At 40.6% G+C, this 16,382-nt stretch overlaps 1 protein-coding gene across 1 annotated transcript; it reads right to left on the bottom strand.

Annotated features, from left to right (window-relative positions):
* Nucleotides 1–2,568: 2,568 nt before the first annotated feature.
* LOC112571174 (transmembrane protein 196-like) lies at nucleotides 2,569–16,382 on the bottom strand. Its single transcript, XM_025249993.1, has 5 exons — nucleotides 15,797–16,382; nucleotides 9,580–9,666; nucleotides 9,049–9,222; nucleotides 5,665–5,721; nucleotides 2,569–4,693 (listed from the first exon to the last, which is right to left on the bottom strand). The coding sequence occupies exons 3-5, from the start codon at nucleotides 9,199–9,201 to the stop codon at nucleotides 4,358–4,360; spliced, it is 546 nt and encodes a 181-aa protein (XP_025105778.1). The 5' UTR covers nucleotides 9,202–9,222; nucleotides 9,580–9,666; nucleotides 15,797–16,382; the 3' UTR covers nucleotides 2,569–4,357.

Raw genomic sequence — 16,382 nt, 5'->3', positions numbered from 1 at the left:
TTCAGATCTTGTCGAAAGATCAAATAGGGTCGAACATTTGACCATATTTAGAAAAATTTAGACAATACGGTCATATAAAAAATTTTCCAAGCTCAAACCTTTGTCCAGTTAAGTACAGTGATGCCTCGGGTATTTCTCTCTTGATGCTTATAGTAAGTTTTTGCCAGTTGTTTGTCTCCTTCCCCTGAATGCCAGTAGGTGACAATAGGTTACATTAACGAACGTCCAAGAATATGCCTAATCCATTTGTGGCCCTACTTTTTATATTATTGAAGAAGTAAGCTTACCCATGTTCTTTTTTGTTTATTTTACAATCCATAGAAAACATAAAATACTACCATATAAAACAACATAGACACAGGAAGAAACACGTCCGTGGCAATGTATACAAAATCTTCCATCAGCCTCTTATCACACCCTTTGCACAAAGAAGTAGCTAGCCATAGAGGCATAGGCTATGTTAGTCCCTAACCCTATGGTTGTAACTCACACAAACGGAGATAGCTTTTTTTAACAACACATGCAATCATACTTAGAAAAATATATATATATGCAAGCTATATACTCTGCATAATGACATACTAACAAATACGGCAATCCATTTGATATAATGTAGGCAATTACAGATAGTGAGTGCCATTATTTAAGAAGTCACATGGCTAAATGGGAACCACTGTTTCCAAAAGGATATCTGTGAGCCATTAGTAAATGTGACATATTGCTCCACAATATATCATGACTTTACAAATGGCTTAAACGTATCCACTGTTGGTACTGCCTTCAGGAATCTGCATTTATAGATAAAAAAGTTTGCTAGAAGAATGATAAAGGTTTGTCAACCCCCTCAGTAATACCAATACCAAATAACACAATTTCTGTACAAATCCTTATTTCCTCTGAATAGTTCTGGTTATTTAACATATTCCATAGTTGGTCCCAAATTTTTTTATTCAATGAACAGTGCCAGAATATGTGTTCAGTCTTTACTTCCCAGCTGGAAAATAAAAAAAGTGCATATTTACCTTAATTGTCAAGATTCTTAACAAGCCTGTCTTGTCATATATTATGTTAGGTAGTGGTTATACATTGGTTCCTATCTATCGATTAATTTTAACTGATTATATGAATGCTTTTGATTGTGAGATGGGCATATACATATAGGACTTAAGTTGGAAAACCAAAGACACGCTCATAACCACACACCAATAAACACCTGCCAAAGCCATAAGACACACATTCCACTTTTCCCCTTCTTAAAAAAAATATTCTAGATACAAAGATTTTAATTTGTATATGTGCGTGCAAATTAGTGTGTAAATATCTTGTGTAAGATATAATAATTGGCATGGAACAGAGATAGACCTAATGAGAGAGTGAGAAAGCTTCCTGACAGTCTCTTAAAGATGTCGCAAGTGTACTGAAGACTTAGACTTACATCTTTTTGTGATCAGCATTGTCAGAAAAGCTTCCACGATTTTGTCTCTACCAGAGCATGTCATAGATTGAAAGAGAATTTATTTTATCGAGTTCAAGAAAACATGCTATGCTATATATGCAAAAGTAAGTCGTTTGTACACTCAGCAGTCCAGCCTCTTAAGTCCTAACCACAAATAAATTGTCGGTTTTGTGCGTGCACAGTGTGTGATATTGTAGGTGTGCCTAAAGTTGTAAAATTACAATTATTGTAAAATTACAATTAAAATTATTGTGTTTTGCAATGATGCATATCTTTCTTGATCTAGCGCTTGTTTTGTTTGTTTTTGGTTACTTCAGTGCTCATGAGCACATTTCCTAAACTACAATTGCCCATCGGGAGTACTACAGCTGGTCATTACCATCCAATCAAAACGAAATAACTATCAATCCTATTAAGTCATATAATAATGAAGCAGAATACAGGATTATTATATTATAGCCTCTTGGGCGCTATAAATGGAAAAAAATTAATTTCTTGTTTTAGCACACCCTCTTCAATCAGTTAATTTACTGTCTCGTCAGTTACCAATGGCTTGGCGCTTAATTAGACAGAAAAAAACCAATTAAATGATATTTACACATGAGGTTCGATGACTTGTCCATTAGCCGCTTTCTTGTGTTACTAAGGAACAGCGCCATAATGCCAAGCACTTTGTTAGTCCAACACCGGCCCTCTAAAACCATCCCAATTTCTCATGCGGCCCCTTAGGAAAATTAATTGCCCACCCCTGCTTTAGACGCAAACATGTTCGTCTTTGTCAGTGTGGAATCAAGAGAAGAGTAAACCTTGGAGTTCGGCGGGAACATCTCAAAAGTCTGGCAGGCGCTGACGGATTCTTCAGGGGGAAAGTGTGAAATCCTGTACTCCTCCCTCATCGACTCTGCACTCCCATATTCTCTTTTTTTTTGTATAGGAAACACGGAGTGTCTTTAAAAGAATGACAAGAAATGAATATAAGGTTAAAATTAATCGTCGACAGCATAGTCTATCGAATGTTTTTGTGTGAAATCAGGTTCCTATGGACGAACGAACAAACAAACGACTCTTTCTTTAAGTGACACATTTTTATAAAAAGAAACAACAAAGGATAGTAATTTTGACTAGTTTTATTACATCAGTTGACTATTTTTAGCAACCAAATAAGAAGCAACAAGAACATGAAGACTACATATACATTTCCGACTGAAATATGCAGAAAGTGTATACACAATGTTCAGCGGTCTCTGTTCTCTCTTTCTCACCCACACACGCTCACGTGCTCACACACACACAAGCGAATGCTGGTGTGTTAATACTGAAAAAAGCATACTGTGCTAGTTTTCTTTGACTGGCATTCGTACATGGAAAATACACAGAAATTCGTTTCAGTAAAGCCTTTATGTAAAGAACTTTTCCCCAGATAGGCATAGACTCATGTATCACCGGTCGTCTTCTGACAGTAGAGCATCTGTAACTGCACCTTAACAGAAGTAACAGGTTTGACAGAGTGAGACTCGCAGTGACGTCCTTGTGTGTTATGTAACCACACCTGTAGACATCGTCACCGCATTCACAATTTCGTTTACATTTTCATTTTTTTTCTTTTTTAAACACCATGCTCGTAGAAGAATAATTCTAGCAACAACAGCTGGCCTCTCTTTGTGAAAACAAAGTGTGGACGTAGAAAGTCTTAGTCCATTATAGAAGGTGTGTACAGACGGTGTGGTCTTTAGTTTCCGGTAACAGCGGTCTGTGTTACATTTTCATCTATAAGATATATATACAAGAGGCGCAAGCAAACTCAAACTAATTTTTTAAAGTACGATGATAGGAAAACATCTGCCGCTAACGGAATTCATGGAAGAGATGCTCATGTAGAGCGACCGGAAGCAAGCTTGGTAGGGCGGGTGGTTTGGATGCTCAAAGGAAGAAAGGGGTCTGGCTGTCCGTTGACATTGCCACCCCTCTCACGCCTAAAAGCCTTTCTAGGTCTAATCTAAACATCTAAACTCGTTGAGCTAATCTAAAGTGGTACAACACTAAATGTCCAAGAACGGATTTCTGTCGCAATGCTATAGCTGGAATTGACTTCCAACAGTCAGACTATTTTTATTTGTAGGGCCTCGGGGGGACTGGACTGATAAAAGGTTCTAATAAACCTTTTTAGTCCATGCCAGGAGTTCTACAAAAATGTTGCCTTGGGGCCTGTTTCGTGCGGTAATCTGAGGTTGGCTATCTGTGCCGCTAGGCCTATCAATGCTAAAGCTATCATTAGGTCGTTGATGAAACCATACCAAACCCTATCGCAGGGGACCGAATCAAGTCAACATCAAGGGCTTGCTAGAGCGCGAGAGATTTTCTAATCCACAACCGGATGAGTTGCTAAATCCAGCTGACTATTTTATATGTTTTGAGTCAAAACTTGGTTGACAATTTTATTCAAGATGTTTAATTGCAGCAACTTAAAAATACAATTGTTGGTAGATCACTTGTCTAAGCAAAACATTTACATATACTACGATCTTGGAAAGCATATTGGTAGCTTGCGGGTGGGTTTTAACGAATGCCTCCATTATTTACCTCCCCTAGTCAAATAAGGATTCTCAAGATGGATGAAACAAACATCTGGCTGATGATAATGGATGTTAAAAAAAGATGCCTCGTTTATTTAAAACACTGTTCGAGATTTCAATCAAGTCGAAGTAATGTTAAGTAATTCAAACACTAGTTGTCTACTGCTGAGGACGAATCTTTACCTTTACCTCAACCTGCCTTTCTACTTGGTGACAAGAACAACTACAACAAGAAGAACCATGCCTCTCTTCTCTCACCAGACTGAAAACAAAATGCTGGACAAGTATTTTGAAGACGAAATTGCGACCGCGTTTAGTGTCATCTTCTTCAGACAGCAGTGAGCTCTTCCCGGCCTGTGTTGGGTCGCGTGACCACGACAATGTCCTTCTGCCCCAGTACCTTGACGTGGAACATCCCGTCCCGCTGTTTGGACATCTCCTCCTTCGCCACCTTGGCGATGCGGCAGGACAGGAGGACGGATATGAGGCAGACGAGGATCTCGACTCCGGCAACGGCCAGCGCGACGTAGATGAGAGGGTCCTGCTTCTCTTTCTTGAACGTCTGGCCGTCCGTGGTGTGGTTCACCATGCCTAGACGGAGCAGCTGAATGCAGACTACGGCCGACACCATGGAGACGACTGAGAATGCGGTGAAGCACATGATCTGTGGAGAGTTAGGCAAGGGCTAGAACGTGTAATGGGTTACTAGCTTGGTTTATCTCAGTAATGCTTAGAGGCTTGTGAATAAAAGATATAGAAGGAAAAAAGGAAATACAATAAAAAAAGGAGAGAACTGAAAGGTGATGTAAAATATAGGAGATTATAGACAGGTAATGTAAATATATAGGAGATTATCGACAAAATAAAAAGTAGACCTGCCTGTTACTTCGCGTTCAGACACGCACAAATATATAATTGTATATACTCGTGTGCGGACTTTTTGCCGACGGACGTTTCACCGACGGACGTTTCGGAGCCGGACGTTTTGCCGACCGGACGTTTCGCCGCCGGACGTTTCGGAGTCGGACGTTTTGCCGACCGGCGTTTCGCCGCCGGACGTTTCGCCGCATTATGTCAGAGAGAGAGAGAGAGAGCTTACTTACTTCTCAAAGAATGAAAGTAACTACTAGATTACACAATAATTCTTTATTTCAAACAAATTTTACACACAGACTTCACAGACAGTTCACTTTGATTGTCACAGATTATGCGCAACAGCTTTGAGATACATTGATACAATGGCGAGAGAAATGTGTGAGCTAACGGTTCACATGAGGAGGGATAGTGAGAGAGAGTTCACTGAAACATTGATACAATGGCGAGAGAAATGTGTGAGCTAAGGGGCGTCACACACTTGACTTCGGCTAAAGGTCCCGCGTGAAATGCCGAAATGAAGTGCCCCGCGCCGAAACGTCCGGCGGCGAAACGCCGGTCGACAAAACGTCCGACTCCGAAACGTCCGGTGGCGAAACGTCCAGTCGGCAAAACGTCCGGCTCCGAAACGTCCGGCGGCGAAACGTCCGTCGGCGAAAAGTCCGTGTACCGTATATACTCGCATGAACACGTATGAATATATATATATGTAGAGAGATGGAGGAAGATGGACAGAGATAGGAGAAGGAAAGAAATAATTACCACATAGGAAGACATCCTCCTTGCACAAAGAGCACCCAGCAGGCCACTGAAGAGGAACTGCAGCAGATAATGGAAATAACATATCTCAATTCATTTTTAAGTTCACACAGACACCCTTTCCCCACAATTTCTTTCACACACACACACACGGGTGAATCTGGTTTGTTGAACTGTTCAACATGCTACAAGTTTCGAGATTACAAAGTTGCAATTTGACGTTTTTATGTTCACAACGAGTTCATTACAAAGTAAACAAACAATCAACAGAGGCAAGCGAAGGACAGGTACACGTGCTCAAAAGTTACAACTTATAAAACTGAAAAATTTAGTGACGTCACAACTTGCAATACTCTGAAAATTTAACGCCACAACACGTGAAAGTCAATGACGCTGTAACTTGCAAAAACCATGAATATGTAAGGTCACAACTTTCAAAATCCAGGAAAATTAATGACGTCAGAACACAGGAAACCATGACAGTTCAATGACGTCACAACTTCACTCGTCTAACTTCTCACGCTCCATTTCTTCAAGCCCATCACTCACGATCTCCTAAGAGGTCTCGTATATAGCATCCTCGTCTGCCTAATAAGAGAGGAATACCTCGCGGTGAAATCGGCCATAAAACGTAGATGCCGCATCTCAAGAAGTCTGAGCGAAGCAGACATTGATCCATTTGGTGGCCGCGAAAGCGGACAGATAGGAAAAGGAGAAAAGGCTTGGATGTAAGTGAAGTCGAGAGGGAGGAGAAAGAGCCATGGAAATCTTTGGACATGTTCCTCCGTTCCTGGGTTCCAGGTCTCAGTTCCTTTTTTTTTTTTTAATCGATGTTATACCCAGCCACCCCGCCCCAAATAATTCTACACGGTCGACTGGACATCTGGCCGTCTGGTGATATGGTATGACAGATATTCTATGTCGAAGACGAATATCTTTAGAAAGAAGATGATCCGATGGAAGAAAATGAAGAGTAAAGGACAAGAGAACGGAGGACGGGTGGACAGCTGTAGAACTGAGTGAACGAATGAAACAAAATTGTGTACGGATGCAAGGAAAGAGATCGAAGATGCAGGGCTGAAGGCGATCGCAAGTTGACAAAATAGAGGATTAATGGAGTCGACAGAGGAGGAGATATGAGCTGCACTGGGCCAGAAAACAATCTACTGGTGGGAAAAATACTTTAAGAGAGTTATTGGCCTTGATCGTAAGAACAGAAAAAAAAAAACTTTCAGAAATCCGAGACCTCTCAGAACAGAGAAAAAGACCACTCCTCCCAAAGGACAGTAAACCTAACCCTTGACATAAAATTACCTGGCCTGAAAACACACATCCTGCAGCGGTGGCCATTTTTTGACCATGCCTTCTGTTAATAAGGGTCTCGGTTCCCAAGGGGATGTTAAAAAAAAAACAACAACCAGAAAACAACATGATGCAAACAACTCTAAATCAAAGGCTCAGACTGATAAAATTCCAAGTTAAAAGATTTCCTGTTAAGAATCAAGTTCTTTAATTTATTTGTAAACTGGCACGGCACCAGTTCATGTAGGATAACAAACTAATGTAAAAATGGTTCAAATAAAGCAATCCAACGCTATTTTTGAAAATGTCTATGAATTAATTGTAAAGAGCTGTATTACTACGAATCCATATAAATGATGTAAAAAATTGCCGTTGGTTTGTAGTTAAACTCGCAGCGCGAAGCTAGTCTGAAATAGAAAACAAAATCTTTCTCTCCAAGCCTATGAGAACAGAACTGGCAATCCCCGCTACAATCAAGACACAGTGACATGACAAGCCAAGGAAAGCTAGGAGCACCTATAAAAGATTATCGAAGACTTGAGAGAAAGAAAAGAAGATAGTGGGAGAAAAAGAGCGAGAGAAAATAAAAGATCCTTGAATAAAACAGAACAATAACAGCAAGATAAGATGAAACCACGCTTCGTTTTCAATGTAAAGTATCAAGGCACATGATCATGAAAGCGAACTATATACAATATTAAAAAATATTTATAAACACGAATATTCAAAAGCACGTGCAAATGCGTGCATTCTGGTCCGCACGCGCACCTACACGCAAAAGAGGGAAAGAAGGGGGATTTAAACAAGATTTATAATTTATGTTTATATATAAATATACATGTATTTATACTAGAGGGACAAGATTCACGTGCTTACCAGAGAATGTTATTTTATATCGCTCAAAAAAAGACAGAGGGAAGGAGAAATTGCCCTGCTGAGACGATGAATGATATCTTTTTGGATTTATTCCTCGTCTATGTCCTCCTCGCTTCGCTGCCCATGAATTAAATTGATTTCCCTCCTCCCTACTTCCTCCAGCTCGTGTGTTGGGGGTTTGTGTGGTCGATCCGCTTCTCCTGTCTCACTTTCCTAATATTGACTGAGCTCTGCTCACATCGCGACGAGCGCGTTAAAAACTAAAGTCTCTAGCCGCGCGGAGACAAGAAATAGTCTGTCTCTCAATAGTATTCTCAGCTTCTCTAGACAAGATTTTTGTAAGTGAGGCGCGGGTAGGGTAGTTATACACACTATACGGTACAGAGTTGTCGCTGTGTCGATGTTGTTTTATTGTTTACTTCACCACAACTGCACCGCTGTCCCTATTCTCAATACTTGGAAAGATCATAAACACGACAGAACACGGACGTGAATGTCTGGACTGCCGGCTGTCTGCCGCGACCATCTTAGCCTCTCGCGGAGATGTAGGCTGCCAGGTCTTGGCGAACAATTTAGCAGCTTAATATCCGGCGCCGGGATATAAATCTTAAAGACTTTAACAAGTCTTCAACAATAGACTTGGAATAATTTTATTACTTAAGTTCTTTTGCTTGCTTTTTGCTAAATTCCTCGACCCAATACTTCCCACGACGTAGAGCCAATAAATTGAAAACGCAGCAGACCATAAAGCTTGAGCTTTTGTACCTGTCCTCAACACGAGAGTTCGCATCGTCTTCTCTTTTTCTAGATGTAGATAGTTGAACCGGAAATGAATTTCTGCTTTGGTCTTATTCTAAAAAAAAAAGCGGGAAAACAGTCTGCAAACAGTCTCAGATATATATGTCCGTGCTCCAAACATGGCTAAATGACATCATATGAATTCTGTTGCTTCTATTGCTGCTGATGATAATATTGACTACAAGGAGGAGGAGAAGGAGGAGGGGAAGGAGGAGAAGGAGGAAATTTTGTATGCAGCAGACACATGTTAGAACACAACTACAAAACAATTTGAGAACGGGGTTAAATTTTGTTTTTGTTGTTGAATATATTTTAAATCTCTCGTCTTAAATGTCTCAGAGGGGTCTTAGCTAAAGAATGTTTCTACACCAACCACATGCACCTAAGACCAGCTCATTGAAAGCTACTCACGAATCCTCCACTCCAGATTGGGGAGACGCTGTGCGCCCTCCAAACTTCTGCGCGGATGCTGGCGATGACACCGACGATGAGGTTCATCAAGCCCAGGAATGCGTGTATCCCGGACACCACGTACACAGCTGTCACGACAGGCTTAATCACCATGGTGACGATCAGAACAAGCACCTGTCAAATCAGATAAAGGCGATAGGGTAATGAAGAAAAATGAAACTTGCATTTATACCAACGTTCTGACTAGCAGGCCTGTCAGTTATTAAGACGAACTGTTGACTTTCCTTTCAAACTTAATCGTAATTTTCTCCCTTAAATTTACATTTAGCTGATCTAACTCTGGAGTAAGATCGTCCACATAACAGTAGCAAGAAGTGAGTAAACATTTTAAGTTGCTGAAACAAATGTGTGAAAAGAAGTCTTATTTATACTCTCCCACAATAATCACTACTCTGTCATGTTACTTTGACGACTTTGATGTTAAGTGAGGACATCTCCGTAGGAGACAGTGGACACAGCAGTCTTGCTTACCTGACAAGATGTTAAGAGGCTTGTGTGTTCGGTCAGTAAGTCGACTAAAGGAGTTATCAGAGGCTACAATCGTCACGTCCTTCAAACCTGCAACACCCAAGAATCCCCACCCTTATGAAGAGAGTACTATCAAATAATGTTGATCTCCTTTCCTTTAGTATCTGATGCAGACGACCTCTCTAAATAAAGTCTGAAGTTCAAGAGAAAAGCCTCGTGTGTGTAAGAGAGAAAGAGTGTGAGAGATGATTTTTTCATCTTCATCTGAAGCAATGTCCATTAACGCTACAACGAAACTACATTTATCATTTATTTACTTTAACAAGGTGAAAACCATTCCTGCATTAAGCATATAAAACACAAATAAATATTCTAAATGATTCTAAGGGTACACTGATAATTGTTTTTAGTAATGTGAGCAGTCTTCAGCTACCTGGTTGTGTGTAAGTTTTTTTTATTTATTTCCTTCCTACAGACGAACGGACTGACCGACAGTCCGACCGCGTGCAGCTTTGCACGCGACCCGATATGTTTTTTGTTTTTTTTTTAATTTTAGCGTTTATCATTTCTCCTCTCTGCAGCTTCCCATAATACTCGGATGACATGATATTTTTTACATCTGGACGAGAAAGGGGATGGGACACGGATACTTTTTGCTATGGGACCAGATAAATGCTGCTAGCGGCTGGCAAGATGGCTAGTGCGTGTATCAGGTAAAATGCTTCAGCAAAAATATTAGCACTGTAGCTTGAGGGCTAAACGTTAGCCATCCTAGTAATCAACGGAGAACTGTGCACCCACCCACCGATGTTGAAACAGGAACTGTACAGCTGACAGCATCATCAACACAACTCTACAACAGGGACGACTACGTCACGTTTAAAACACCCTGCTTCAGCTGGTGGTCATGTCCCTCTCCTGCTTACCGGTCACATCCAAAATGCAGCTGTGCTACTAAAACACAGATCACTATAAAAATTCGAAAACCAACATCTCTTTTCGCCCAACAGGCGACAGAGCCTCGTTGTGAAGAATGTTCTCTTTTCTTAACCTCTAATGCCTGTCTCGAAAGAAGATTACAAGATTAGAATGCCAGAGGGTGAAATCGGAGTGGCTGACAGAGTTCCAGGGCTGACAACTCTCTTTTTTTCTCTCCTTCACACACAAGCAGGAACTTCCACAGACTTCTGTAATCTCTAATACTTATTTATGCCAATATATTTTGCAGACATACCAATAAAATTATTTGAGAGAGGGCTATTAATACACTGATGAGCAGAAACAATTTTTATTTTTATGGGGCAAAGATGCGCCGTTTTATTCTTTAAAAAGCTGGCGAAAACCGTGAGCCCAGGATTTACATCACTGAGACAAAAGTCAGGCGACGCTTTCTGCCTGTACCGGAAGTCAGTAGTTCTATGTCATGGCGGCGACAGGCCTTCGCGCTGAATTCACGATCTGTGAAGTCTGTGGGAACTTCTTTCGAAGATTTATGCCTAAGGGGAAGCAACGCAAGAGTTGTCCCCCATTTCCATTCTCTAATCTGATTAATTTTTGTGAAAGATTTGCCTTAAAGATATCTAAAAGGTCATAAAGTCAAGAAAAATGTGACAGCAAACATTGAAAAGGCCAAAGGAGAGTAGAGAAAAAGAAATATTTAGTCTTCTTGTATAAGACAGAATAGAAAAAATTGAACAAATAAAGCACACCGGGTATTAATGTCAATTAGTTACGTCACTACTTTCTGTTTCTTTATCCCAGTACATCTTTAACATTACTTTATCTTTATAACTACTACTTTAGGGGATAAAATCAACATCTGCGGGGTCTTGATATCGCTTTATAACTTCGGATTCAAGAAGCTTGTCTTTGAGTTCCTCATGTTGCCACAGGGTAGCAACTTACCCTAGCTTATCAACTGCGGTCCCCAGGAGGTTAGCCATTAAAAAAGAACCATTAATTAAGAACACTATAGTTAAGGGTAAAAACAAGCAAAAAATGGCAAAAGATAAACAGAAATCTCCTGCTTAAAAGGTTTGAAATATTTCATTAATTCCCCAGCTCATATAAAGCAGTAAAGTCACGTTCTAATTGCAAACACAAACAACCATGATTTTGAAGTTTTGCTTCGTGAACTTTACAGTCCAGTTACTGTATGGTGGGAGGCTAAAAGTCTGTCACATTTCTGTGTACACTCTCTCTGCAGTGTGGACCACCTCTCCCCTTTCTCCTCTTCACCCCCTCCCACACACATACTCCACAGGAGCTGCGAACTCATCAACACGCCAAACACATCAAGCTGTTTTGGAAACGTGCTTCGGCCAAAGCAGGCAGGATTTTCACAGGCGATGAACGGTCTACTTCAGATGGAATAAAAGTTCGATCACTCTCATGAATAGAAGGAGACGTAGGATCAGCTGCTGCAAGGCAACATGCGAATCTCTCAGCTCTCTGCCAAAACACCTCCCCTCCCAATCCACATCTGAGTATTGATAGACAGAAATCTTTTTTTGTCCCTTTGACAAGAGCTCGAACATTCATTCGTTAATCATGGTGGTACGGGGATGGGGTTCTGAGAAGCGATGGTCTTTCTTTTAGCAGAGAATTTATGCCAGCATCAACAATATTGTTCTTGAGAAATAACTTTGATTTCGGTCGTGATCGAAAACCAAGTTTAAATGTTTACACCACTTCCTTTTTATAATAAATATTACTGTAATGAACTGTTAATTTGCAATACATCTTTTAAATGACTATTCTACTGATAACTAACCAATGGTTTAATACATTTATTTCAAATCAGTCAATCATTTACAGCGAAGCCAAAACTCTGATTAATATATCGATGATTGAAAAATGAGGTGAAAACCAACACAACATCCTCCCTGATGACCAGATGTTCATCTTCAAACTCCATCAACTGATCTTTTTTGGCCTACTGGATACTGGCGACTTCTCTCATACATGTACCGACTGGGGCTGTCACACCCCGTCAAATACCCACACAAGATCGAAGGTCCACATACCCCTGATCATATTATGCACTACACTACAAATAATGGCGTGGACATAACTTTGGCATCAGGGAGCTGCGTTGGCAGAGAAACTCTGGAGCACCACTTAATCCTAAAACTAGGTCTGACAGACATGTACCTTGGAATGAAGACTAAGGACAACAACGAGAAGAAGCAAAGTATTTCAATAGATGTTTTTTCTATCAGATGTGACAGATGAAGATGTGCAACTGTGCTTCTGGTCTAAGGCCAGCCTGCTCTTCTGCTACTAGTTTCTCTGTGGTGGTGTTGTGATTTTGGATTACTCCAGCTTTTAGGGCTATTTCTTCTGATGAGGCCGTTCAGACAAGGGGGTAGAGAGCAAAAATAAGCTAGCAACCCCAATCCAACCTGTCATAAAAAAGCACCACCCCTGTCCAGGCAAAAGGATCCCAATCATTTATTTGAAGCTAATAGAACCTGGCTGGCTCTGCTCTGCCATACTAAAACTCGTAAGGCAATCATCACGGAATTTTTAGTATCCTGCCACCACTGTCAACGTTGCATAATTACTTATTTTATAGAAGCACATGACTTGGTTTCAAAACCTAGGAGATTAGTGGTCACCTCACAGGGTCCACTTCCGGTGGTTACTAGGGGCAGGGAGACTCCTCAAGAGAGCAAAGCCGTGAGACAAAACTCGCAATCCCTACTGACACCTCGTGAAACATCTACTAGAACAGATTCCTACAAAAGACACAAGACCCGAGGTCCGCGGATCGAACTCTAAGCTTAGAAAGCGTAGGCGCGAACAGGTTTTCTCATCATGGCCAATTTTCTTGTCAGTCAGTTTACAGAGAGTACAAGACAGTCCTGCGTCAACAACGGGGCGTTAAGAGAGGGAGGGAAAGAGGAGAAAAAAAAACAACAACACGAGACTGTTTGATAGAATAAGTAAGTAGGGGGGTAGTTGAGGGTGGGTGGGGTGTGGAGCTGGATGCCCGGATAATCAGGAAGCTTCTAAATTAAGGAAATGATAGGCTGGTGTCGGGGTGGATGGGAAATAGAGGGATGTGGGATGTAAGAGAGAATATTGAGCAAGATCTCGTGATAAGCTTTTCGTGGAACGTGAAGGATTGAGACTTCTGCTGCATGAAGGAGAAGTGCTTGTAAAATTAAGAAAGGTCTTCTTTTCTACGACGCTGGTCACGATGGCGCCCAAGTCTTTACCCCGCGGAGAGAAATCCTCTAATATTATTTTTCGCGTGTGTGTTTTCATTCCACGTGCACTGCCATGCTTTATTTCTTCTTCCACAATCATGACACGCACATCCGGAAAACAATCTTAAGTTATAACACCCTCGGTGTCGTTAGGTTTTGCATTCGTCGATTTTGGCATCGTTCGCAGGCCATTGCACGCGCACTGAGTGATGAGTGTTTGGAAGAAGCACACTTTATGAAGACATCAGAGATTTAGACAATCGTGCGATACGTGGGAATCAAACAGCGAACAGGCATCAACAGGTTTTTTTATTGTTGTTTGGAGAGTCCTGGGCCAAAAGAAATAGAAATAAGACTTATGGACCAGCAGAGGGAATAAATACCTCGACACTACAACTCATCTGTCCTTTAAATTTTTGAAGACAAGCTAGAATACATTGCTTTTCAGCAACAATTTTGGGAGATTGTGTATGCTCATTTTGTGGTTTGTGTGAAGGTTTAATAAAATCTTATTTTGAAATCTTATAATATTAAATCATGGAAACCTTAATCAAATAATTTTGAAACTAAATAAAAATAAATGAAAGATCTTATTATTTCAGCTCAGTAGAAAAATCCGTGTCACATTAAGGTTTACAGCTTTAATTTAAAAAAAATACACACATAAAATATGTGTTTCTGGCTACTTAAATCTCTATTCAAATGTAATCCCAGCAGTTTAAACAGTGCCCAAGTCAACTACTTACCGTTTTGGCTCTATTTATCCTATTAAACTAATCCAAAGAGCTGACAACAAATATGGAATGAAGCAAAGACATTTATACATGAATCCGTGTCAAGGTAGCGTGTCTCAAAAAATATTTCAATATAATAAATCATAATTAAAAAGAAATTAACTGGTTTTTATTTTGTTTTTTTTAACAGCTAAAATTCTTCATTACATTTTTTCAATCTCTGCAGAGCTTGATAACTTTCTTCTGTTGTGTATAATTGACAAAAGATGAAGACGGCTTTCAAGCGATGCTTGTGTCTTACATATCTTTGACGATATTTGTTTCTTGCGATAATGAAGATTTAATTAGTTTAACAATAAAACAGATAGAAAGTCTACTGGTAAGCCCCGTGACTCTTGAAGGGGTGTAAAGACTTGATGGAGGGACGCATGAAATATCTGCTTCGTTTAGACGATTCATATCTTTTTTATCTTCGTTGTATTAGTAACGGATGAATGATCTATTGTCGTTGAAGGGGTTATGATGTGATCGCAGACATGCACGTAGCAGTTCAGGCTTTGTCACGTTCATGATATTTTCTGGTCTTATGTACTACGTCTGTGAAGAAACTGCGAACATTCAAAACTGCGCAGTTTAATAATTTGCTCTTTGGCGTGTTTTTGTTTAAAAGAATTTAGGATTTACAGGCTGATGTGAAGTAAAAAACATGGTCTGCATATATAAAATACAAACAATTTAATGTATGTATATATAAATATAAAAAATATACACAGAGAGTAAATAATTTACTAGATGGCATAACACCCTCCAGTGAGATCTAATTACAAAATATTTAAATTAAATTAATATTGAAGAATTTAATGCCTAACTGTTCGGCGCTTTTTACAGAAAGGAGAATCTACAGGTTGATGAGTCCTAAAAAGTTAAATATAGAACACATTTGTACAATAAATAATTATGTTTGTACACTACATCATTTACCAGTTAATAAAACAACATTCAACGAGGACTTTGTTGAAAGTATAATTAATATAAATTAATACATTTCTAGCATACTGACTATTTAGCTACTCTACAACCCTTCTCTCTCTCTCTCACGCACGAGAGAGAAGATTAAATAGGCAATACATGCTTTGATATATTTGATACACTGGAGGATGCTGATAAGAGAATGCTATTTAGTATCGTACGTAAAAATCTTCACTGTTAAACTCCGTGAATTTAAAGACACCTTGTACAAGAAAATTACTACGTAAGTGTGAATACAATTACCTCCAGCCAGGCAGTGTCTTCCGCCTCCGTATGTTAGAGCATCAGGTCACGAGGAAGGCCACACCACCAGCACCCATGTCACCAGCTGACAACTGACTGACACTCGTGACCGACTTTGCAGGAAGTCTGCGCTCCGACGCCACCAGCAGGCTCGGTTATAAGGCTGGCACCTCCGCAGGCGCTGCTCGCCCTAAAAGCCCATTCTTTCAGACGGTTGCCAACTCGCAATGTCAACCAGGGAGGAAGAAGGGAGAAAAAAAAAAAGGATGAACCGTGGCCCTTCGGCGAAGCTGTCGTCGTCGTCTCGTCGTCGTCGTCGTCAGGAAGGCTGGTGTCGGATGTGAGAGGTGGAGGAGATGGGTGGACGTTCCGGTCCTCGTCACAGTGTGCGCGGTTAGCACGATGCCAGGCGCGATGTCTTGGGCTCGTCTGCTCCTGTGTTTACCAGCCTCCCGCCGGCTTCGACCCGGCGCTCAGTCGAAAGAGGCGGCCATCGATCCGATCTGGCGCATGCGCACAAGCAAAGGCCAGTTCTGCCAAGATGGCTCGATCGATTTCTGCAGCATGGCAACGGTGCACAATCAAA

Source organism: Pomacea canaliculata, linkage group LG8 (assembly GCF_003073045.1).
Source record: "Pomacea canaliculata isolate SZHN2017 linkage group LG8, ASM307304v1, whole genome shotgun sequence".
NCBI lineage: Eukaryota > Metazoa > Mollusca > Gastropoda > Architaenioglossa > Ampullariidae > Pomacea > Pomacea canaliculata.
Note: the sequence above shows the minus strand (reverse complement) of the source record. Positions and strands in the feature narration are given on the sequence as shown.